Source organism: Trichomycterus rosablanca, chromosome 10 (genome assembly GCF_030014385.1).
Source record: "Trichomycterus rosablanca isolate fTriRos1 chromosome 10, fTriRos1.hap1, whole genome shotgun sequence".
Classification (NCBI taxonomy): Eukaryota; Metazoa; Chordata; class Actinopteri; order Siluriformes; family Trichomycteridae; genus Trichomycterus; species Trichomycterus rosablanca.
Genome location: NC_085997.1, coordinates 1191605 through 1217917, shown reverse-complemented (window position 1 = coordinate 1217917; position 26313 = coordinate 1191605). Strand labels below are relative to the sequence as shown.

The window sequence follows — 26313 nt, the reverse complement described above, 5'->3', positions numbered from 1 at the left end:
GAAATGTGAGGGGTGTACTCACTTTTGTGATACACTGTATATATATATATATATATAGTTTATGAGGTCTATCAGTATGGTAAAGAGTGTCCAAAGAGAAAAGTAACATTGGATGAAAGTGTTATAGTCGGCAAGACGAGGCTAAGTTTATATTTATGCACATGGCGATATATATATATTAGGGCTGTCGAAGTTAACGCGATAATAACGCATTAACGCGATTTCAATTTAACGCGATTAAAAATAATAGTGCCGTTAACGCAAATTCTAGTTAATGTTGAGACTTGACTGGTAGAACTACAACGCTCGGTTACATTATGTTAACATTATGTTAAAACAAACGTTTTAATGTCGGACTTGCCACCGTTTTTCATTTGCGGTTTGTTAGCATAATGTAACCGAGCGTTGTAGTGATGCACTTATAAAGAAATAAATACACGCTATATTCACAAGTTGTCGGGAGCAGAACACTTTTATTAACTTATTCTGTTAAGGTACCAAATACCGGAAAGCTGAGTCAAGCACGTTAGTCCATGAACTATGGAAGCCCCAAAGGGTCAAAACACACTCACTTCGTGTAGAAACGGCCATCAAACCATTGTCACAATACAACCACAGAAAAGTCTGTTACAATAACTACGCCTTATCCCACCTAAAGCACCGCTGATCTACAATGTTTGCTGATGGAGAAATTCTAAACTACAATCTGACATTTACTGCCTAGTATGTGAGTGAATAAAACTCCCTTACAGTTTTCTCTTGTCCCAGCAGTTTTTAACATCAGTACATTTAGCATAAAATGTGTTCACCATTTTAATTGTAACATTTCACATAAAAATCCTTGTTTTCTATAACATTTACACAGATTTTTTTAAATGCGATTAATCGCGATTAACTATATGAAATTCTGAGATTAATCGCGATTAAAAATTTTAATAGTTTGACAGCCCTAATATATATATATATATATATATATATATATATATATATATATATATATATGTATATAAATATATAGTTTATGAGGTCTATCAGTATGGTAAAGAGTGTCCAAAGAGTAAAGTAACGTTGGATGAGTACCTTCGGAAGCTTGGTCCTCTTGGACAGTAATGCTGCTTTATGATCGTTTTGTTTGCTGTGTGTGTGTGTGTGTGTGTGTGTGTGTGTGTGTGTGTGTGTGTCTGATCCTAAAGTTCATTTCACCAGTGCTTTTTTTTATCGCCCTCCTGTTGATTCGACTCGTGCTCGTTATAGCACTCGAAGCTCTTAATGGACTTTCATCCGCATGAAGTGTTTGTGCTACATTCCACACATAAGCGCAAGTCATGTGACCGGCAGGTTGTTTAGTTCCATTATAATCCCGTGAGCGCCTGCGGGATTTTCCACTCCGTCAAATTCATGTTTTTTTGCCCTCTGCAGGTACTGTTTACCCTACGTTTACCCTACGTTTACCCTACATTTACAAACGGCTGCCTGGCTTTATTAGTATGTATCCAGATTGTCTCTACTAAATTCACAGGAAAATGTGCAATAGCAGGGCTCTAGAGTGCGACCAATTTGGTCGCACATGCGACCTAATTTCTCAATGGTGCGACTAAAAAAAATCTCAGGTCGCACCGGTGCGACCAGCAGTTCAAGGGGAAAAAAGTCTCCGCTACTCTGAAAGTCTTCCCGTGGTTCAACAACAGACACACATTAGGCCCATATCATGGTCTAAACCAATCAGAGACAGTGAAGAGCGGGACAATATTGTATCGGTGATATGTGAGCGACATTCAGCTCAACCAATCAGAATGCAGCACCGGACGTTCAGTTAGTTTAGTTTTGTATATGAGACTCGCCGGACGGCCAAAGTATAAAAGTTCGGTTTCTGGAGCTAGGCAGTTTAAAGTGTTGTAACGCTTACTGAAGTCCTGACTAAACCGTTACAGTGAAGTCTACCTTGTCGTGTGCTTTTATTCCCACACATTCATCACCACACAGCAAGAGACCCGTAACAGTGGTGAGCCGACCCTCTAGTAGCAATAGGCTAATGCTAGCGGTTAAGTGCGACGATAGCGAAAGTAAAAACACAATAATATTTTCGTTAAGTAAAATATTAAAATAACTAAAAGACAGTGAAGTGTTAGAATACATGTAATCAAAATACACAGTGAGTGCACCGCAATCGATTTTGGGAATCTGTGTAAAAGATCCAGTAAAGCCGATAATATAATGCACTGCATTTAAGATTATTCTCTAACACTAGAGCCCCATACACACACAAAAAAATATATATATATATACATACATACATACATACATACATACATACATGAATAGATATACTCTATTATTATTGTTATAATTTTTATAATAGTGTACTATAATGAGATTATAATACTATAATTAACTGTAAAGAGCATGGGAAAACCATGGCCGTCAAAATTGTATTTGTGACTGGTTCTAATACATTTTGAATTGAAAGGATGAAAAGCACAATGCATCTATAAAACACATTACATGCCGCAGTAAATGCACTGCCCATGGGTCCCCTCTCCCCACTGCCTTTCAGCAGCAGACAGCAACAAACATCAACAGACGAGGCCATGTTGACCAGACTGTTATTTAATCATTTACAAGTCAATATTGCCTATATGGACAGCGAAAAAACAAGTGAACCTGTAAAACTAAGGTGTTAAATGCGATGCAGTTGAAAATTAGGGTGCACCTAACTTTTGTGCTGGTGCACCTAAGAAAAAAAGTTAGGCGCACCAGTGCAACCAGTGCAAAAAGTTAGTCTAGAGCCCTGAATAGACTAAATGAAGCTACACACAGCACATCTCCCTTAACAGTCGAATGTAAACCTACAACATCCAGCGACGCTCCATGCGAGGCTTCATGTTCTGTCTCAAATATGGTTGGTTAGTTTTTCAGACCCGGGTCGTGTTTTTAGCCGCTTTACTTCCACATCTCGGACGTTTTGACTGAGCGATTGCTAACTGAATTGCCGTAGGAACTGGATCGCACGCCTCATAGTTTAGATTAACCGGTAAACGTGAAGCACTTGAACGCTGCACAAATGAAAAACGTTAAATCACTAAACAATTTTCCTCCAAATCTAGTCGTATCCAATTACCCGACTGCGTTACGCTTCCTCTCTACTGATGCTGATTGAGGAGAGCGAGACTGACACGCCCCCTCCGACACGTGTGCAGTACCCGACTGCATCGTTTCACCTGCACCAGGCGAGTTCATATGCGGATCAGCCTTGTGTACGGAGTGCCACAGACCTTACTGTGGGTCTTTTTTAAGCAGGTCAGACGTGGATCCTGGTCAGATCCTTGTCTTGTTCTCAAATCAGGTGTGTTGTGGTAAAAAGTAGAACCCATGGCATCCCCACCCACACCATTACTGATGCACCACCACTGTTGTTCACCGAATACTGTGCTAGATGTGACAGGGGGTCCAATAAGAAGGTCCAGTTTCTAATTTTCTACTGGGAAAAATTGGACTCCATGAGCCGTGAGCGAGTGACGTACGCAAGGCCTGCAGTTCCTTAGATGTTCCTCTAAGTTCTGTTGTGGCTTTCTGAAGGGTCTCTTAATGAGGTTTTGATAAGCAGACCACTTCTAGAAAGCGTGTGCTGCTTTTACTGTTGTTCACTGGAGTCCTAGATCTTTTGAAGTGATTTTGTTACCCTACACAAACAAATTGCTTTTGGAACTTGATTGATTGTGGCATATTGAACAAAGAGTTGGTTGCTTTTGGGGTTTTGATACCTGTTTTTATATTTTAATAAACAGAACAATCGTTTAAAAACCTAATTAACATTTAAAACACAAAGAGCACATTTAATAACACCGTGGACTGCAATCAGTCTTTCTGGCACTTTACGGTTAGTGTGCCCTCAGCCCGGGCGTGATAACCCATCTGTGTGAGTGTCAGAAGAGCAGCTCAGTATGATGTTTCCTAATCTCTTCAAATCAACCCTCAAAATTCCTAAAATTGGCCGCATTTGTTGCTTCCTAAACAAGTTAACGAGCTGTTTTAGTTTACAGGAGGCGTATAAACGTTCTTCTCAATAGAAAAAGCTTTCAGGCTTTGCATTTGCAGACATAAGTTTTAATAACAGGTATTTATTTACCCAAAAATGCCCTGCCAGCGCCCATGCTATATGCCATAAACTCATAAATCCTGGGCTCTCACCTTCATGTGGGTGTAAAAAAGCTTAAACGTGTACTGCCACAACTAATCGAGGCCAACCAGATCACAGAGCCGACGGAGTGACAACAGAGCAGCCGTGTGTGTGTGTGTGTTTGTGTGTGTGGGGGGGGTTATTTAGAGAATAAAACTGAAAGGCTTGTCAGACAACCTTGAGATCAGATATGGAGCGATAACGTTGTTTTTAATACTGATAACTGCTGTGTTACAGTAAAAATCCGAAGCACTAGCTGGGTAAATTAACCTAATAAAATAACTTCGTGTTTGTTCTTTCCGCAGTGAGTAAAAGCACTTTAGATGGTTGGGCTGTGTCCCAAATCTACCTTTGGGCTTCCGTCTACCTTTGCCCAAGAACCATGACTTTGAGGTTTGGCCAAATTGAGAATGAAGTAGAGTAGAAATAGAATAAACTGGCGTCCGAGGAGGGTTTATTTGCCTGACATGCAGTACAATTAAATTCCTTACCCGTATATAACAGCTTGTTTGAAAGAAACAAAATCCTGAGTCTCTAATTGCTAGATTTCACTCAGGATTTCAAGATTTCATATTATTTTATATGCATAAATATATACATACTGTACATACATACATACATGCACACGTCCATACATTTTCTTAATATTGCCTGTATATAGTCTTATAGTTTGTATATTTTTGTGTTTAATGTTTAATCTATACATTGCTTGTATATTGTATTAATACTAGAAAGATACCATCAGCCGGAACCAAATTCCTTGTGTGTATCCACATACTTGTCCAATAGAGCTGATTCTGATTCTGATTTATTTATTTATTTTTATTTAAGTTTTTCTTGGTGTTTTAATAAAAATGCAGAATAAACTGTTGGGTTTGGTGTGTGTCTCACATACTGCAGCTCATGTCTTCATTATTAATGGTGATTAAATGTAGATTGATGGGTCAAAGGTTCTGAACCCTGATCCTGTGGTGAAGAACAGGGTGGGATTGTTCATGTCGTTACACCAAACGATTCAAAGGTTTTACGCTCAATCACACCCCAAACCCTCGTGTTTGGTATTGCCGGTCGTCCTGATGAAGAGAAATGAAATGAAAGCGTTGGCTGTGGTGTAGGACTGACGAGCTGAGGAGCTTCGATCGAGACTTATGAAGTGACCTGTCATTATAAAGCTGTATTTGGAAGTGTAACTGAGGGGAATTAAAGATAGCAGTTAAATCACGACCTGGCCGGGCACCCACACAGATACACTTAGCTGCCATCGAGGGATGGATGGAGTGGGGGAGGGCGGTCACATAGAGCTTAGCGTGGCTCTCCATAGTGGGAAGCCAACACTGGTAGGTGAAAAGAAGTGGCCACAGATCTAGGGTTGTGAGAACGGAAATAATTAGATTGGGTGATAAAGAGGGAAACATCCAGAAAGCTCTCGAAACTCGCCTCTGCTGCCCACGTGGTCAGGCCGGGTATCTGAGGTGCGGAGGTCCCTGGTTCCTGGTGGAGGTGGCTGTATGGTGCAGTGACTCTTCGCTGGGAGTTTTCCCACTGAGGAGACACTTGTAGCTCTGTGGTTCTAAGATAATTTAGGGAGCTGGGAATCCTAAAACGACCCGATGCTTTTGTCCTAATACCCGCGTCTGCCAAGAGCCACAAGACACAACAGTGGTTACCCAGCAGCTATGCTAATTAACCATTAATTAACCATTTTTCTCCATCTGCCCACCCCTCTATTTGTCTAAGGGGTATTTTTCTTCCCATTCTCTCCCTATCTTTATCACGCCCGGTCTCCCTCCCTCTCGCTCCCCTCCCTCGCTCCCCGCTGCTCCCTCCCTCTCCGTGTTCGGCTGCTAGGGAGAGCGCACGTCTCCATCAGCACCATTAAGACCGAGCCGAGCGTTCAGGCAGGCTGAGGAGCCCGACGGTGCTTACTGGTAAAATAAAAAGTACCGGGCGTCCGTCAGGGAACCGTTCTGGATCCGTTTATCATAACCGTAGTTCCTACAAGAGAGAAAGAAGGCGGCTGGAGGGCTGCTGCACGAGTTTGTTCATGTTCGGAAGAGGATCGAACCTGAGAAGCAGAGCCGGCTAGCTTCGCTCTCATGGACTTCTGGCTCTGATCTCGTGTCGGAATAAGTTTGCAGATCTTTTTTTTTTGCTCAAGATGAGTGAAGAAGCCAAGGAGAAAGGGACCAACAAGGCAGCCAACCGCAAGAAGAAAAGCAAAAAGGTAAAACAACGACTGAGAAATTTAATAATAGTATTTAATCATAATCGAAAGATGTGTTGTTTTTTTCCTTTGTGATGGTTGTAATTTATAATAAATACAAATCGAGTTCTGTGTGTTTGTATCGCTCCTAAAGCTCGAGGAGCGCCTCTTTTGTTCTAGAAATCAACTACAAGGGGTGTGTTCCTCAAGACACGGGTTTGTTTTGGACAGGCTTCCCTGCGTTCAGGGGCGTCCAGAAGCGCCCGCCGCTCTTTTGTTCGGGTCCTCCGCGGGGTGCGCTTCTGTCGCTTGTTCGAGACCCCCGCGTGTCAGAATCTTAATCTTCTGGCTTGTTAATCTAACGTCGTAACACGTCGTACGGCTGACCGATGGACTCGTGTGTGACATCAGGACACGATGACAAAAAGAATCGGACAAAAGCCGCTTTTCATTCGTGCTGATCCAGTTCCTTTTGTAAATACATCCAGTATCGCCTCTCTCGCACTTTCTCTCTCTCTCTCTCTCTCTCTTTGTATAATCAGCTTAATTGCGCCTATTCAGGAGCGTTCGCTCGACCGCCTGACGTGAGTCAGCTCAGGATTCGGCGCTGCCTGGTACTCCAGACCCATCACAACCCCTCTTGTTCCCCGAATTCTCCTCTCAGTCCTTCTTTCTTTAATTATTACTATTTTTTACCTAGAAAAACATCGTTCTTTATCTCAGACGTTCTATATGTCAGATTTAGAAGTGCTCGTGGGGAGGTGGGTGTGTTTGCGAGCTTTGCTTTTTGCTCTTCGTAAAGCCCCCCCGCTTCCTTTCCCTTCCTTAGCTGCTCCGTGAAACACCAACCTGTTGCCAGACGTAGCATTTAGACCCTCATTCCTGAATAAAATGCACAATTTGATTCGAATACTTGAAATTATAGGAATCCATTCAGTAGTTCAGCATTCTGGATTGTATTTACAGACCACGGCCGATAAATGACGTAACGTTTTATAACGTGCGTACGGTACACAAGGACCTGTGCTGTCACCGTCAGGACCTGTTGTTCATCACTGACGGCGCTGATTTAGAACAAAAGGCGCCTCTGAAACAGCCGAACGAGCGACTTTAGAGTCTTTTGTTTAACCAGATGCTGATCTATCATGTGTGTCAGAGTGAAAACAAGAGCTTCTATTGTGTGTGTGTGTGTGTTTAGAATTGACGCTTAATATTGACGAGCTACTTCTGGTACAGTGTGTATCGCATATATAATCATGTTCGGGGTCTTCCTGCCTTGTGCTCAGTGTTTTTCCGGTGGATAAAACTCAGGATAAAAGAGTAAAAGACAGGGAATGAGGGATCCCAACAACACTGCTGCACCTGATACATAGATCAGCCATAACATTGAAACCACCTCCTCGTTTCTACACTCACTGTCCATTTTATCAGCTCCACTCACCATATAGGAGCACTTTGTAGTTCTACAATTACTGACTGTAGTCCATCTGTTTCTCTACATGCTTTGTTAGCCCCCTTTCATGCTGACACTGACATGGTGCTGGTGTGTTAGTGTGTGATGTGCTGGTATGAGTGGATCTGGAGTTTTTAAACACCTCACTGTCACTGCTGGACTGAGAATCGTCCACCAAACAAAAACATCCAGCCAACAGCGCCCCGTGGGCAGCGTCCTGTGACCACTGATGAAGGTCTAGAAGATGACCGACTCAAACAGCAGCAATAGATGAGCGATCGTCTCTGACTTTACATCTACAAGGTGGACCGACTAGGTAGGAGTGTCTAATAGAGTGGACAGTGAGTGGACACGGTGTTTAAAAACTCCAGCACAGCACACACTAACACACCACCACCATGTCAGTGTCACTGCAGTGCTGAGAATGATCCTAAATAATACCTAAATAATACCTGCTCTGTGGGGGTCCTGACCATTAAAGAACAGGGTGAAATGGGGTAACAAAGCATGTAGAGAAACAGATGGACTACAGTCAGTAATTGTAGAACTACAAAGTGCTTCTATATAGGTAAGTGGAGCTGATAAAATGGACAGTGAGTGTAGAAACGAGGAGGTGGTTTTAATGTTATGGATGATCAGTATTACTTATATTAACACTATTTTATATTCTAATACAAAACCACAGTAATTATGTAGACGGCTGTTCCGCTTCCCTCCATCCTCGTCTCTCCAGCTCGTGCTCATTTCATGTGGAGCTTCTAATTTTAATCACAGACAGGCAACATGGCTGGCGACCCCTCCCACATGTTGATGCCGGAGAAAATGGCTGCACGTCGATCCGAAGCAGATCTCTGAGGAACGGAGAGCAAGAGACATGGAGGACAGATGGATCTGACCGGCGTTGCTCTCACCCCGGGGGCAGATAGCATTTATTTATGTTGTTTATCGAGGATGCGTGGTGTGGGTGATGATCTTTGAGGGTCGTGCTCGTGGCTTCACTTTCCAAAACCATCTCGTATCCGCGAGGACGAAGAATCGCACAAAAGAGCCGAAAAGCATCAACAGCACGCCGACGGGAACCTGAATCACCGGCGTGTGTATGTGTGAGTGTATAACGGCTGTCGCCATGGTGACCGAGGGCCTCCCGAGGAGAGCGACGGAGCGAGGACCGATCGGCACGGCTGCCGTTCCTGGGGAGCCCGTCTGACCAGCCAGACGCACCTTAAAACCTTTTTTATCCGATAAATGCTCGTCACAACCTGTAAATTGGGATTTAATGTTGGAATCGGGCGCCTCTACCATAATAAATCCCCCCTCATGCCCAAAAAAGGAAGAATCCCCTACGATAAATCAGAGAACCACGTACAATCATATCCACTCTTTATTTAGCACCTTTGTTAACTAGTAGACAGTAGACTTGCACGCCCCCCCCCCAACCTGTGTGTACACCCCAGGCACTTCTTTTCACCAGGCAACACTGGGCGCAAGGCAGGAACACCCAGAACAGGGCACCAGTCCATCGCAGAGCCGATCATGTCTGTGTAAGCACCTCTCAGATTCGAACCCTAGTCTCAGGGGCTGGTCACTCACTTTCTTAACCGCTTATCCATTCAGGGTCGCAGGGGGGGGGTTGGGGGGGGGTGCTGGAGCCTATCCCAGCTTTTCAATGGGCGCAAGGCACACAGTAACATCACAGGGCTGACACAAACACACACACCTGTAGGGCAATTCAGTGTCTCCAATTAATCTGACTGCATGTTTTTGGACTTTGGGAGGAAACCGGAGCTCCCGGAGGAAACCCACGCAGACACGGGGAGAACATGCAAACTCCACATAGAAAGGACCCGGACCGCCCCGCCTGGGGATCGAACCCAGGACCTTCTTGCTGCGAGGCATCTTAGCCACTGTGCCGCCTCTTCCTCAACCTTTGTTATTTTACCAGGCTGGCCGATAGCTCGCCGAGATTCGAACCCTGCTGCAAAATTCCTCGACTCCTAAATTCCCACGTCCGGCGGTTATTTTTAGACCCGAGCATGAAGGCTGTGCTGATAATATCAGAAACGAAACCATCAAAGAGAAACGGCTCGTAAATATTTACTTCAGAGGGAAAGAATCAGTAATTGTGTTTATTTTACGACGAACGATGCATCTGATAATGCGACCTGCAGGATTCTGTGCTCACAACAGGCTGGACCGAGTGTAGACTGGACTAGATATAAGTTATAACTAGTTATAATGCTAGACCTCTCAAAGAGGATGAAGTTGCCTGTTGAATTTGGTTCCTCTTAAGTTTTTCTGTTGCTGTCGCCCTCGGCTTGCTCAACAGGGGAGTAAAAAGAAGCGGTTGACGGCGGCATGCATCGAAATGGGCAGTGAAAGTCAACTGCCCTTCTTGATTGGGGTTGGGGTGGCAGCAGCCGTTGAATACAACTTGATTGGGTGAAAACAGGGAACAATAAATATGTTAAAAATAATAAATAATAAATAATAACGTGATAGTCTGTGGTTCTCCTGAATCAGGCTTATGGTGTGAGCGGTGGAGGAAATTGGATATGACTAAATTGGGAAACGGAGGATAATATCTCACCCTCTAGTGTTCTTAGCAACCCCAAAATAAGCGGGTAAGGGGGCGTCCCGGATTCCGGACACCAGAGCTGTAAAGACTCAGACCTTTAGGTAAGTGACTTCACACAGATGATATTTAGGATCTGAAGCGCTCGTTCTAATCGGGGATCGGAACAGGAAGTGAGACTCATCAGCTCTCGGCTGTAGATTTGATTTGTGCCATGGAGACCCGCGTACCGGCCGTACCGCCGGTCGAACGAAACCGTTGAGCGAGTTGAGCTAAATCGCGGCGAGGAATGCTTTGTAGAGCCGCGGACTCGTGTTAACGTGGAGTTTGGAATGTCGGGTCAATTTATAGAGCACGACGCGCCGCTGCTAGGTACCCTGCTTCACCCCCGAGCAATTTAGAGGAATTTCATGCTCGGCGTGTCTCATGTCTGAAGTGAAAACAAGCCGCCCTCATTTCTGTCTATAGCTTTAAATCCTTTATCATTTTTTAAATGATTCATTTTATTTATTGATTTAACTTTCTATCCGTTTTATCAACTCCGGGTCCGACAGTGGGCGCACCGTAGTGCCGATCCATCGCAGGGCTAAGCTCAACTAAGAGCAATTTAATTAGCTCAACACAACTAATATAACATCTACGTTCTAATACTTTTGATTGCAGATGAAAACTGTAGACGTCCGTTTTCCTCATGCTGTGATGAAGATGTAGCGTAGCATTTCTGCCTCTAAAAGAACGTCTGTGCCGACGCCCTCCTCGCCCTCCTAATGCCAGAACGTTCTCTCACACAAATCAGCTCGTTAATGCAGAGAGCTTAGCGCAGGAAGTGGAGGCCGAGCCGGAGTGCACCGTTCAAACCGCCGAAGAACACACATCATGGCCTGGACGTCCCTCGGCTAGTAACCGTCCTCAAAACGTTCGGCCCCTTGTGTTTGGGATTTTAATAAACCAGTTTGGAATGACAGCAATTCCGGATAGTTCAGACACGCCTCGAACATCAGATTGACTAAACTGAACATGTCTGATCGTTACGGTATGACATTGATATTGATTAGGGATGCCAGATCATCACTAATCCCCCGGGCGTAACGCTCTCAGGACGACAGCACGGAGACCGCCGTCAGGACGCTAAACAAAGCTTTGAAAGCAGTAAAATGACATTACGCTGCTATTTCTGGATAGAGCGGGCGGGGCCGAATCCCTCCCGCACGATTATGGGAGTTTTAGGAAGCCGAACGGTTTAGATTTGTCGTCCTTTTGTTTTCAGTAAATTTAATTTAGGTTGTTTTGAATTCGTGATGTTGCTTCGTGGCCGTGGTTTCGACCTTGAGTTAGTCGCGCTAGTTTGACATTATTGCTTTTCCACACTGTTCACTATCCTGTCCTGTCCTATCTCTATCATATCCTGTCCTATCCTGTCCTATCCTGTCATATTCCATCCTATCCTGTCCTGTCTTATGCAGTCCTGTCCTATCTCTATCATATCCTGTCCTGTCTTATCCTATCCGGTCATATTCTGTCCTACCCTATTTTGTGTCCCATGCCAGTCCTGTCCTACTTTATCCTGTCCTATCATAACCTATCATATCCATCCTGTCCTGTCCTACTTTATCCTGTCCTATCCTATCCCAGTCCTATCCTATCCTATCCTGTCCTATCATAACCAATCTCAATCCTATCCTGTCTTATCCTATCTTGTCCTGTCCTGTCCTATCATATCCCTCTCCTGTTCTATCCCAGTCCTGTCCTATCCCATTCTATCCTATCCTGTGCTATCCTATCCTGTCCTATCATATCCTGTCCTGTCATATCCCATCCCATAATTCTGTCCTGTCCTATCTCTACCTATCCCTATCCTACCCTGTATTGTCCTATAATATCTTATTCTATTCTATTCTATCTTGTCCTATCCTGTCTTTTCCTGTCCTATCCCAATTCCACCCTGTCCTATCCCAATCCTATCCGGTCTTGTTCTGTCATATCCTATCCTATCGTGTCCTGCCCTATCCCATCCCATCCCATTCTATCCTATCCCATCCCATCCCATCCCATCCCATCCCATCCTATCCTATCCCATCCAATCCCATCCTATCCCATCCTATCCCATCCTATCCTATCCCATCATCCTGTCCTATCTCTATCATATCCTGTCCTATCCTATCTTTTACACAAAACTATAATTACACAACAGGGAACAGTGATCATAATAAAAGTACGGGCCAATCAGGAGGCAAAGCCGGAAACAAGAGATGCGAGGAACATAATAAACAAAAGTCCACACGCTCTGGGAGCTGTAAGAACGCTCAGGTGTCTACATACTTTTGGCCATGAGTAATAATAAACAGAAACATTAAGACCGTATCTGTTCCTGTACTTTCATTTACTGTAACGCTTCCTGCCAAGCGGCACATTTTGTCCCAGCATATTGGGCTCGGCGGAGAATCTGGCACCGGTTCACGGGAACAGAACCAGGCTGCGCTAAATCTCTGTCCTGGCTAATGTAAAAACGTTACATTTAATCTGCAGAATACGCTGCTGCTCAAGCAGAAGATCCGCCAGCGACGGAGTCGAGCTTTTATAAAACCGCATTAATCAGGAATCAGATCTGGCTCCGATCGGAAACTACAAGTGCGACAGAGCACTGGGTGCACTGACAACCTGGTGAACTCCCTACACAGACGCAGAGAAGAGGGCATGTCTAAATTCTTCTATCTCTCTATTTTTCCTCTGTACCTCATGAGACCGAACAGCAAATTGCTTCTCTAAAGAAGCTCCCGGGGGCTCGAACACTCGGTGCAGTTTATTCTGAAGTGATAATGGATTCGTCTGAAGCTTTAGCCGATCTGTGGTGGTCGAAAGTGGCACAAATATCATCGTTCTCCTGTTCACAAGAACGGGCATTGCAAATTGGGCATCGGGTACAGCAAAATAATAATAATAATACAGGTTTTGTAACCGTGATGTTGCTCGTTCAGTCCCTATCACTGCTAAGCTGACACTGTTGGACCCCTGGGCAAGGTCCTGAGCGAGTGTATTTAATACATCAGTTCATTCATTCATTGTGTGTTTTACCACCGATTTATCCTGGTCAGGGTCACAGTGGGTGCAATGCACTGGCCTAAATGTAGGAAACATCCCGGACAGGTCGCCAGTCCACCACACACACACACCTAGATCAATTTTGTATCTCCAGTTATCCTGACTGTACGACTTTGGACTGTCGGAGGAAACCCACACAGATACAGGGAGAACATGCCAACTCGACACAGAAAGGACCCCGACCCAGGACCTTCTCGTAAGGCGACAGTGCTACCCACCTAGCCACCGTGCATTTTCGGCTTTTATCCAAAGTGGCTTGCAGTACTGTGACAATATACTGTCTAGGCAATTGAGGGTTAAGGGCCTTGCTTAAGGGCCCAACAGTGGCAACCTGGCAGTGGTGGGGCTTGAACCAGCGACCTTTCTATTACAAGTCCAGTACCTTAACCGCTGCACACACACACTTAGGTCAATTTAGTATCTCCAGTTATTCTGACTGTATGTTTTTGGACTGTGGGAGGAAACCGGAGCGCCCTGGAGGAAACCCACACAGACACGGGGAGAACATGCAAACTCCACACAGAAAGTGTACTGTCTAAGTATTGAGGGTTCAATTGAGGGTTAAGGGCCCTTCTCCAGGGCCCAACAATGACAACCTGGCAGTAGTGGGGCTTGAACCAATTGCCTTTCGAGTACTAGTCCAGTACCTTAACCGCTAGGCTACAACTTCCCTACAGGTTCAGTCCCCATCACTTCTAGGCTGCCACTGTTGGACCCCTGAGCAAGGCTGGGTCCGATTCACTGATTCTTACACACACACAGAAAGGATCCGGACCGCTCCACCTGGGAATCGAACCCAGGACCTTCTTGTTGGGTCTTGTAGGGCGACAGTGCTACCCACCGTGCCGCCCTGTATTCCTCGTTCATATTTATTTGTATTCTTATTTTATTTGGGCGGCTCACAGCAGGAAGGTCCTGGGTTCGATTCCCAGGATCCTTTCCGTGTGAAGTTTGCATGTTCTCTCCGTGTCTGTGTGTAAGACGTGACATTAAAATCCTAATAAATGAGTGAATTTGGGGACGACCCCACAAAACCCTCTCTGTCCTCTCGCGTGAGTGTGTAAGAGCGTCGAGTGTGTGTGTGTGTGTGTGTGTGTGTGTGCTGTTGATCATGACAGAGGTGGAAAAAAACACTCAGTCGCCAACCCACGGTTGGTCTCTGTGGACCCGGTGCCACCTCGCACCATCGATTCGTACCGCGCCGGCTCACAATAACAACGGAACGTGCAGGGGTGCGAGTTTTTTGTGCAGGTAAATTATTTTCTGTAATCGATGTATTTGTTGTGAGAGCTGCTTACGGGGTCGTTTCTGCTCACTGTAACGCCGAGGTGCCGAGCTCATCGGGACGGGCGCTGTGTTTGCAAACATTCCCACATGCGTGGACTCGTACGATAATTAATCACATCCATCACTTCATGTTTCATTATTTTTTTAGGCTTTATTCTTTTTAATGCGTATGGTGGAAAAGCTTTAATGAAAGACCTCAGGGCTGGAGTGTGAGTAGAGTAGAGTTTGATTCTCGTCTCAGTGAATGTGATAAGAAGGAAAGAAAATAATCACGCTTTATACTCCCATCAGTGACCTTGTAGGACGACGGAATATCCCATCGTTCTATCCAAAGTGGCTTACAGCACTGTGACGGTAGCTTGTCTAAGCAATTGAGGATTGAGGGCCTTGCTCAAGGGCCCAACAGTGGCAACCTGGCAGTTGTGAGGCTTGAACCAGCGACCTTTTGATTGCTAGTCCAGTAGCTTAACTACTAGGCTACAACTGCCCTACGAGTTCAGTTGCCATCACTGCTAGGCTGGCACTGTTGGACCCTTGAGCAAGGCTGGGTCTGATTCACCGATTCCTACACACAGGGGGAGAACATGCAAACACACAAAAAGGATCCGGACCGCTCCACCTGGGAATCGAACCCAGGACCTACCAACCTGGCAGTGGTGAGGCTTGAACCAGCGACCTTTTGATTGCTAGTCCAGTACCTTGACCGCTAGGCTACATCTGCCCTAGATTAGCAGTATTCTTGAAATACTGGAATATGACGACTGTCCGTACGTCCTAGCATGCCACTCTGTGTGCCAACGTACGAACCCGGCCCAGCCTGGGCAGCATCGAGTGAAAGCTGACACTGTTGTGCCCCATTACGGAGCTGATGGGACTGGCATCGTGCCCGACACCGTCCTGGCACAGTGTCAGCTGGAAGTGCCCAGTCTGTTCTCTGAGGGCGCTCCAGCCGGGCACCTCCGTCACACGCCTGCAGGGGGCGGCGGCAGAGCCAACCGGGTCCGTGCCAGTTCTTTATGGTCAGCAAAATTCACAAGTAATGATTTACGGCAGATCAGAAGGTAGAAGATTTAAATTTACAACTATTATATAATATATCTATGAAAAGTATTTATAGAAAGAAGGTCGTGGGTTCGAATCCCAGGTGGAGCGGAGCAGGTCCTTTCTGTGTGGAGTTTGCATGTTCTCCCTGTGTCCGTCTCCTACAATCCAAAGACGTGCGGTCAGGTCAGCTGGAGATACAAAACTTGTGTGTGTGTGTGCCCAGAAAATTGCACCCACTGCGACCCTGACCAGGATAAAGCGGTGATAAAACAATGAGTGCAAGTTGACACAGCTGCAAAATATATAGTTTAAGACTATTAAACTGAGGGCACACTGACAAGCGCACCTTCCAGTGCCTAGGCTGTTCGACCCTCCCTCTTAGACATAGCCAATCATCTGTGGCGTCTGTGTAGACGCCTGACCGGCCGATAGCACTGCTGAGACTCCAACCCCAGATCTCAGAAGTAGTGGACTGGCGTGATTCACCGCTGCCCACCCGAGCGTCCAGCAGTCATGAGGAAACCCATGGCCAATCGGGTGTCTGTGTAGGCGCCCGTCCGGCTGATAGGGCTTGAGCTTTCAGAACTGGTGAGCTAGCTAGTTTTACAGCTGTGCCAACCGAGCGCCTTTGGGAGTAATAGAGTAAGTGATGACCCACCAAGACCCTGACCATGTTACTGCGAAATATAAGATCACTGGATCATTATCCTGGTTGGACATCCCATTCCAAAACCGTGTACGAGTATGGAGTTGTTCCGTCCTGTTTCCTAGGCTTCAAACGTTAAGATTTAAGATGTCGGAGTGTGTCTGTGGGAATTTGGTGGCTTACATGATGTTCCAATTCATCCCAAAGGTGTTTAAGGTGTTGAGAGCTCAGTGCAGAGACCTGAAGCTCCTCCAGGGCACATTTATCCAACCACGTGTTTACAGATTTTTGTTTGTGCCCGGTCATGCCAGAACTGGACATTTGTATGTAATTGATCCAGCTGTTAGAAACGGGCGTGGCTGGAGCATCTCATTGATGTGTACTGATGTCGATCGTTCTGTGACGTCTGTGCTTGTGCCGTCTCACGGAGCGCGTGGGCGAGAACCTTCACGCAGCCGGATGATTTTATTTCAGCCTCTCCGGGCGAGTGTTTTTCTCTCGGCTCTGCTGAGTCACGTCGGAGGATGGTGAAACCGGGCGTGCTTCCGGAAGCCAGAGGTCTCTATTAACACACGCAGGGTTCAGAGGTCAAACGCGGTGGGCAGATCCATGGAGCCGAGTTCCAGACTCGGCCGTACGGAGTAAACGCCGAGTGTGTCAAACCGGCGTCTGGTGTAACTGCGGCGCCGTGTCCGTCCGGCCCTGAACCCGATATGTAGGATGCGTAACCAAAATGGAGCAACAAATAAAACGTCCGCAGCCCGCGGCAGAGAAACTGGACAGGACAGGGTTAGAGCAGAAATCTAAAGCTGGTCGTCAGCCGGGGACGGAAATGCACCCGCCAACCTGTGCAGCTTGGAGCCAGCGTGAATCCAAATGCGGGGTCAGATCCGGAAAAGCCTCATTCGTCCAGCGTGGTTCCCTTGTGATGCCCGAAAAAGGGACCAGGACACTTTCTGAGTTCCCAAAAAATAGATAGAAGTGCTGGCATCACGCGCCAACAGGAAACCAGACCGTAGCGAACCTGGCATCACCGTTCTGAGATAGAGAAACTGGCAAGTCTGAGAGGAAGAAACCAGAATAAATGGGAACACTTCCACCTGGAGCGAATGTGATGCTCGGTTAAAACTCACGGCAAGGCAGACGGGCATGATTCTGTAACCGAGCCAGGTGAGCTCGTTACACTCAGCTGTTCAGAATGCTGGCACGGCGACGGCGGACCCTGGTGGACCCGCGGAGTATCGCAGGCGCTCGTAACGGACGTCTGTAAGTCGGGGAAGCTCCGGGTACCTACTGGAAATGGAGCCGAGCGAGGGCAGGTCGGAGCGAAATCTAATGACTTCTGTCTGAGCGATATCGCGTCCATTTGTGAAATCCGAGCAGCGCCGGGCGCTCGCGGGATTCGCCGGGGGGTCGGATTCCAGGCTTTGATCTGAAGCGGTAAGTCTTAATAACACGGCGCGGTGAGGATGTACGGTGCTATAGGACGCGTATACGACCGAAAGGAGATGTTGGTGCGTGTCTGTGGGAACTTGGTGGCTTACATGATGTTCCAATTCATCCCAAAGGTCGTTTAAGTTGGCCAGGGCTCCTATAGGCTTCATACTTTAGGATTTAGGATGTTGGAGTGTGTCTGTGGGAATTTGGTGGCTTACATGATGTTTCAATTCATCCCAAAGGGAGTTTAAGGTGGTCGATAGGCTTCATACTTTAGGATTTAGGATGTTGGAGCGTGTCTGTGGGAATTCACGTAAACAATTTTATTGTCTTTGATTCCAGTGTGAAATAAAGTCAGGGTTGCCATGTTGGTGGATTTAGTGCAGCAACGTTGTGATAAATAAAGCATTAAGACTCGAGAGAGCTTTCCAGACAGCTCCATCTTCTAGTGCGGTGATAATTAAAGGAAGTGTGTGTGTGTGTGAGTGTGTGTGTGTGTGTGTGAACTGACAGCTATTGCTGGCAGTGTGAAGTGCAGCTTCCCTAGATACCTATCCAGCATCCACTCTTCCACCGAGCACGCCCTGCTTTCACACTCAGTGCTCAGGAGTGCAGAGCATAGAGAGCACTATATCGAAGTAAAAGAAAATCGGGATGGAGGGGATTAAGGGGTGTCTAGTCATATCCGATTCCCAGATCGTATTACCCCTCTTCTGCTGCAGACCTCTAGGCACAGACCTCTAGGCACTAACACGGTAATGTTTTGGTAGGGTGATGTTCTGGTGTAAGTGCATTAGGTGCAGTAGTGTTGTTGGGATTTTTAACACCCCATGCATCTCCTGATTCGGATTTTAGAGACTTTATGAGGCGTCAGAGCGGAAGGAACATGTTTTGTTTTTAGGATTTATTATGAAGGATAAAAGGTGCGGATGATAGAAACCATGCGTAGTGTGTGTGTGTGTGAGTGAGTGTGTGTGTGTGTGCGGGGGTGTTCTATCTGTAGCCGCCATGTCAGTTGCCTAGGAGATCCTTGGCTGAGTCCCAGCAGGGGGACTGGAGCTGTTGACCTCGCCCATAAAGCAAAAGTAAGACAGGCAGCATTATAAGATTTTTGGGTCCCTGCCGCCCGGATTTCTCACCCCCTCGGATCCCGTTTAGTCGGACCTCCACTGACCGGGTGATGTTCGGATCAGAAGGGACTTGATCTTTGGAGGTCGGGGTGCTTTTGCCGGGCTGGATTTGGGCAGGTTGGTTTTTATAAAGCAGGCATCAATCCTCCACCACATTTCACAGTGGGCGGAGATGACCTTCCCGAGTCCTTTTGGTCTTCTTTGGTTCTCATTGATGAAGGGGCGTGTTCTGCACCCCAGCTGCTGTTTGCTGTTCTTATCTAGGTCACCTGATGTCATCCTAAGGTTGTTGGGTGACATTTAAATAACTTGTTGGTCATTCCGGTCAGTGGAGAGTCGTTTTTACCCTCTGGGTGATCATCTAATCAGGACTTCGTTAGGCAGAGGTGTAGCTGTGTTGTGTGTGTGTGTGTGTGTGTGTATGTGTGTGTTTTCCTGGAACATCCGTCCCCTTCCCGGGAGTTCCCTTCCTATGACTCAAAGTCATGCACCTGCTCCTCAGCCTGAAATAGCACCGCGCTCCTTCCCTACGTTCCTGCCCTGTGTTCCTACTTTCTTGCCCTACGTTTTGCCCTGCGTTCCCTTTTTTCAGTATTGCCCTGCGTTTCTTTGCTAAGTTCCTGCCCTACGTTCCTGCCCTACGTTCCTGCCCTACGTTCCTGCTTTACATTTTTGCCCTACGTTCCTGCCCTACGTTCCTGGCCTACATTCCTGCCCTACGTTTTTGCCCCGTGTTCCTGCCCTACATTCCTACCATATATTCTTGCCCTGGGTTGCTTCCCCACATTCCTACCCTGCATTCCTGCCCTGTGCTCCTGCCCTAAGTTCCTGATCTATGTTCTTGCCATACGTTCCTGCCGTATGTTCCTTCCCTACGCTCTTCCCCCACATTCCTGCCCTACATTTCTGCCCTACGTTCCTAACATATATTCTTGCCCTGGGTTGCTTACCCACGTTCCTGTCCTACGTTCCTTTTTTTACGTTCCTGCCCTGCATTACTGCCCTACGTTCCTGCTTTGTGTTCTTGCCGTGTTCTTCCCCTAGGTTCCTGGCCCACATTTCATCCCTATGCTCCTGCCCTAAGTTCCTTCCCTGCGTCCTTGCCCTGCGTTCCTGCCCCGTGTTTCTGCCCTGTGTTCCTTCCTTACGTTTCTTCCCTAAGTTCCTGCCCTATGTTCTTGCCCTACGTTCCTTCCCTGTGTTCCTAAGTGTGTTTACATACAAGATCATCACCATCACCAAAAAATTATAAAATAAAAAAATACATTATTTAAGCCCCTTATTACTGGAATTCAGGCTTTGAATCCTTAGCAGTGCTATCACCCGGCCGGGCTCTACAAACAAACGTGCTTGACTATTATAATAATAGAATAACACATTTAGGAAACACACAGACAGTTCATGAGGACGTGGAGGGTTTAATAAAACGAGACTCGGGCCGTTTAACAGCGTCTGACTGGAAGTGAAGGGAGACGTCTGAGATAAAGGCCAGACTGGACAGGATGTGTGGTGACGGATACAGAGATGACAGGGTGAGAGGGGGTGACAGAGGGTGAGGGGGTGAGAGAGTGAGAGAGTGATAGAGTGTGAGGGGGTGAGGGGATGAGAGAGTGAGGGGGTGAGGGGGTGAGTGTGAGGGGGTGAGAGAGTGTGACAGAGGGTGAGGGGGTGAGAGAGTGATAGAGGGTGAGGGGATGAGAGAGTGAGGGGGTGAGAGGGGGTGAGGGGGTGAGTGTGACAGAGGGTGAGGGAGTGAGAGGGTGAGAGAGTGATAGAGTGTGAGGGGGTGAGAGAGTGAGTGGGTGAGAGTGTGACAGAGGGTGAGGGGTGAGAGAGTGAGAGAGTGATAGGGGGTGAGGGGGTGAGAGAGTGTGAGGGGGTGAGAGAGTGAGGGGTGTGAGGGGGTGAGAGAGTGAGGGGTGTGAGGGGGTGAGAGAGTGATAGAGTGTGAGGGGGTGAGAGAGTGTGAGGGGGTGAGAGAGTGAGGGGTGTGAGGGGGTGAGAGAGTGAGGGGGTGTGACAGAGTGTGAGGGGGTGAGATGGGGTGAGAGAGTGAGGGGTGTGAGAGGGTGAGAGTGAGGGGGTGAGAGAGTGAGGGGTGTGAGGGGGTGAGAGAGTGAGGGGGTGAGAGAGTGTGACAGTGTGAGGGGGTGAGAGAGTGTGAGGGGGTGAGAGAGTGAGGGGTGTGAGGGGGTGAGAGTGAGGGGGTGAGAGAGTGTGACAGAGTGTGAGGGGGTGAGAGTGTGAGGGGGTGAGAGAGTGAGGGGTGTGAGGGGGTGAGAGAATGAGGGGTGTGAGGGGGTGAGAGTGAGGGGGTGAGAGAGTGTGAGGGGGTGTGAGGGGGTGAGAGTGAGGGGGTGAGAGTGAGGGGGTGAGAGAGTGTGACAGAGTGTGAGGGGGTGAGAGAGTGAGGGGTGTGAGGGGGTGAGAGTGAGGGGGTGAGAGAGTGTGAGGGGGTGAGAGAGTGTGAGGGGGTGAGAGAGTGAGGGGTGTGAGGGGGTGAGAGAGTGTGAGGGGGTGAGAGAGTGTGAGGGGGTGAGAGAGTGAGGGGTGTGAGGGGGTGAGAGAGTGTGAGGGGGTGAGAGAGTGAGGGGTGTGAGGGGGTGAGAGTGAGGGGGTGAGAGAGTGAGGGGTGTGAGGGGGTGAGAGAGTGAGGGGGTGAGAGTGAGGGGTGTGAGGGGGTGAGAGTGAGGGGGTGAGAGAGTGCCGATTGATGAACTCAGCGTAAGTAAAACGCCGGTTCGAGCCGTCAGCTCTCAGAGCCGATCAGCGTTTGTGCGTCTCAGCGTTTAAACGGCGGCGGAAACTCGACCCTCAGCTGAAACGCTTCTGTTTACGCGTAGCGAGTCGGCCAAGTTTCACCCTTAGTTAGCGAAGCTCTCACGGCGGATTAGCCCATCACTTCACTTTGATTTATTTAGCGTGGCGCTCGATTGGCGCTCGGCTCCCGGAGCAAAACTGGCATTTAGTTTTACAGCCGTCAGCTCGCTGTAGAGAGAGAGAGAGAACCGGCGGGAGAGAGACCGCGCCCTGAGTGCAGTAGGTCCGTTCGGTGTTAGGACTTTAACTTCTGCGGCTCCAGACGGTGCCCGTGTATGGCAGCGCCCCCCATGGGGCGGGTGGATAGCACCGGGATGGGCGTGTTCACGAGTGTGGTGTTGTTTCCCCAATGTGTTTGTTGAAAATACTCTGCACAAGATAACTAACAAACATAGTCAGACAGTCAGATATACAGACAGACAGACAGACAGACAGACAGACAGACAGATAGATTATAGACAGACAGGCAGATAGATAGACAGTCAGACAAAAGACAGACATATGGAAAGATAGACAAATAGACAGACAGATAGATAGATATACAGACAGCCAGATAGACAGACAGACCAACAGGTAAACAGACAGACAGATAGATAGACAGATCGATAGACACACACTACAGATGGACAGATAGATAGATAGATAGATAGATAGATAGATAGATAGATAGATAGATAGATAGATAGATAGATAGATAGACAGACAGAAATGTAGACAGACAGATAGATACATATACGGACAGCCAGATAGACAGACAGACCAACAGGTAAACAGACAGACAGATAGATAGACAGATCGATAGACACACACTACAGATGGACAGATAGATAGATAGATAGATAGATAGATAGATAGATAGATAGATAGATAGATAGATAGATAGACAGACAGAAATGTAGACAGACAGATAGATACATATACGGACAGCCAGATAGACAGACAGATAGACAGGCAGGCAGACAGTCAGACGAACGCACAGACAGATAGACAGACAGATTGAACTTTATTGTCATTGCTCAGTACAGGACATATACAGGACACATATATGGTATTAGCTCTATATACATAGTAATATATACATAATAATAATAGTATAATAATAATAAATAAATAATAATAATAAATAACTGGTGGAATTAGACAGTTATTTGTGGTTATTTGTGGTTATTTGTGGTTATTTGTGGTTATTTGTGGTTATTTACTCTCTCTGTATTCACACGTGTGTTTTGGAACTCCTGTACCAGAGGGCAGCGTTTATTAAACGTTGGTTTTGTTCCTTCTGATTAACATCTGGGCAGCTGCTCCTCACCCGCGGTCACAAACGCCACCATGACACTTCGTCCGAGTCTTTCTCTGTCAGCGCCGCCGTCACTCTTGTCGCTCCTGGTTGACTGAACACACGTCTGGATGACGGTCCCTCGGGTTCCTCGAAGGTCTGTTCATGTTCACACCCAGTTTTTTCGGGTTCACGTCTGGGAACGAAACGTCAGACGTGACGGGCGCCGCCGGACAAATCCACGCGTCCTCGTCGTGAAACTAGCCGCGGTACTGTCAGAGCCTGCAGTGTGTCGATGCGGATTAGCAGAAAGCTAAGTGTGATACACACTCATGACCGCAGGATGACATGAGAACTCTGACCAGCCTCGACTTTTGTCCTGTCTCTGAATCCCAGTATCCATGGAGTGTGTGTGTGTGTGTGTGTGTGTGTGTGTGTGTGTGTGTGTGTGTGTGTGTGTGTGTTAGATAAGCGGTCGGTGAATATTCATGACCGCTCGAGCTGTGCGGCGGGTGGTGTGGACGGCGTGGGTGTTTGATAGATGAGCTCACGATGCTAATCTGATGCTGTCAGTGCTGATGTGATCCTGCTTAGAGTCGGTTTGCTGGATGGTGTGGAGCCTCCGGTGACGTACGGGTGTAAAGAGCGCATTTTAAATAAATTAATAATAATAAATCAGGTAAAAGATATGACCTTAGGTATTAGAAATATAAAAACCATAAATAAAACTATATAAAACCAACAATCCTATTATTATTATTATTATTATTATTTGTATTTAAAATATTATTATTATTCTAAATATTATTATTATTTTAAATATTATTATTATTAATTATTATTGTTATTATTATTATAAATATTATTATTAATTATTAATTAAATTATTGTTATTATTATTATTGTAAATATTCTTCTTATTATTATTATTAATTTTTATTGTTGTTATTATTATTATTAATTATTATTATTATTATTTTATATATTATTATTGTAAATATTCTTATTTTTAAATATTCTTATTATTATTGTTTATTATTTTTATTATTATTTTAAATATTATTGTTATTATATTATTATTAATATTATTTTATTTTATTATTATTATTATTGTTATTTATTTTATTATTATTATTATTATTGTTATTGTTTATTATTATTATTATTATTATTTTAAATATTATTATTATTATATAATTATTAATATTGTTTTATTTTATTATTATTATTATTACCAGTAATTTTATTATTATTGTTGTTACTATTCTTATAATAATTATTAATTTTATTATTATTATAATGATCATTAATATTATTATTATTGATTTTATTATTTGTTCAGGGTCAGTTTTTCATTCTGGTCAGGGTTGCTGTGGGTCAGGATCTACCAAGAAACACTGTTTAAAACAGCAGTACCCTGGGCAGGGTGGCACACCACTGCAGTGCTTCCATCTTCTGAAGCCGAATGTACAAGCACACACTTACACACACACACACACACACACATCTGAAGTTTACACTCTTCCAGCTTACACACTCACACACACACACACACACACACACACACATCCATTTATTTGATCAGCAGCCGGATGGTCTCTGTTGGCCTCCTCATAAAAGCTCTTTTCAGCTCCTTCCTGCCGCTCGGTGCTTTTCGAGCGAAACCAACAGAATGAATCACGTTTGTGATTTATTTATTCACTCGTTCACACGTGCGGCTCAGTCAGCTTGACGAGTGCTAGAGTTTTACCGCCAGACTCGGGTGGCGCAGCTGTAAAAGTACCGTGGTGCTATCATCCGGTGGGGCCCTTAACCCTCTCTATACTGTACATGTTTTTATGTACATGCCCAAACCCGGATCTCAGAGGTAGTGCAGTAGCACCCATAGCAAAACAACGAAAAAACAGCACTATAAAATACTCCTCCATCATGCTTGTAGCTGGTGTTGTCTTGTCTGACGGAGCTAATATCGTTCCACTCTAATTGAACCATCGGTGTGGGTAAACTGGGCTGCTGTCCAACCTGCTGGCATGTTCGGTGCTGAGAAAGCCGTTTCAGAAGATTTCTCTGTGAGCAACAGCGCTTTTTGTCTACTTGATGGACAGAGCGGACTTAATCCGTCCAGATCCAGCGTGCCAGGCACCTCATGGCAGTCCCAGTCCTCCGGCGGGTCATTAATCACATCTCATTTGGACCGGCTCAGGATTTTAGCGGAGCATAATGATGAAGAGCATCAGCAAATGGATGAGAAGCTTTTAGTTTGTAGGAGTGTAGTTATTATACGTAGATCTTGATGTCTTTTAGCCATAAAGTGATTCCATCATCATTCTAACATTTGTGGACTATTTAATAACGTATTTATAATATTTTTATAACAGTTTTAGTAAGTATTCTGTCCTAATAAGGGTTACAAAACCTCCAAAACACAGAGCACTTACACTCACAATCACTCGGGCAGTTCGGTGCAGCCAGTCCGTCTACTAGTATGTTTTTTGGAAGGTAAATGGAAACCCGAGTACCTACATGAAACCCACACAGACACAGAGAGAGAGAGAATATGCAAACTTCACAGACAGTGACGGAATCAGCTACACCAGCATGCTCACAGATCTGAGTTTACTAAAGGTCACTGACAATTCTAGGTGGCCCGTCCACCTACTGGCATCCTTCCCGAACGTGGAAAGCCACCAGTGTGCACAGAAGCTTATCAGATTGTGAATGCAAGCCTGTTGTTTGTGCATCTTGACTTGTAGGTTTGCTGAGTTATTCTTTGCACTTTGCTGCCACCTGGCGGTCGTGATGGTTACTTCCAACCCCCCCCCCCCCCCCAATAAAGAGGAGGACCCCCCAAACATCAGACCCCAAAAAGAAGGACATCAGACCTAAAAAAAAAAGGAGAACATCAGAGCTCAAAAAAGAGAACACCAGACCCCCAAAAGGAGGACATCAGACCCCAAAAAGGAGGGCATCAGACCTCAAAAAGGAGAACATCAGACCCCAAAAAGGAGAACATCAGACCCCAAAAAGGAGGGCATCAGACCTCAAAAAGGAGAACATCAAACCCCAAAAAGGAGAACATCAGACCCCAAAAAGGAGGACATCAGACCTCAAAAAACGGAGAACATCAGAGCTCAAAAAAGAGAACACCAGACCCCCAAAAGGAGGGCAT

General features: G+C 46.0%; 1 protein-coding gene across 2 annotated transcripts in view; it reads left to right on the top strand.

The window, feature by feature from the left end:
* Positions 1 to 26313, top strand: part of ank3b (ankyrin 3b) — a 121000-nt gene that overhangs the window by 12085 nt on the left and 82602 nt on the right. Inside the window, exon 1 of one of the 2 annotated variants that reach the window (XM_063002664.1) lies at positions 6101 to 6401. The exons of the other annotated variant lie outside the window; for it this stretch is intronic. Coding sequence (XP_062858734.1) covers positions 6336 to 6401 — 66 coding nt within the window. The 5' untranslated portion in view covers positions 6101 to 6335. Of the gene's footprint in view, positions 1 to 6100; positions 6402 to 26313 lie in introns of those variants that run through there. 2 annotated transcript variants of the gene reach the window in all.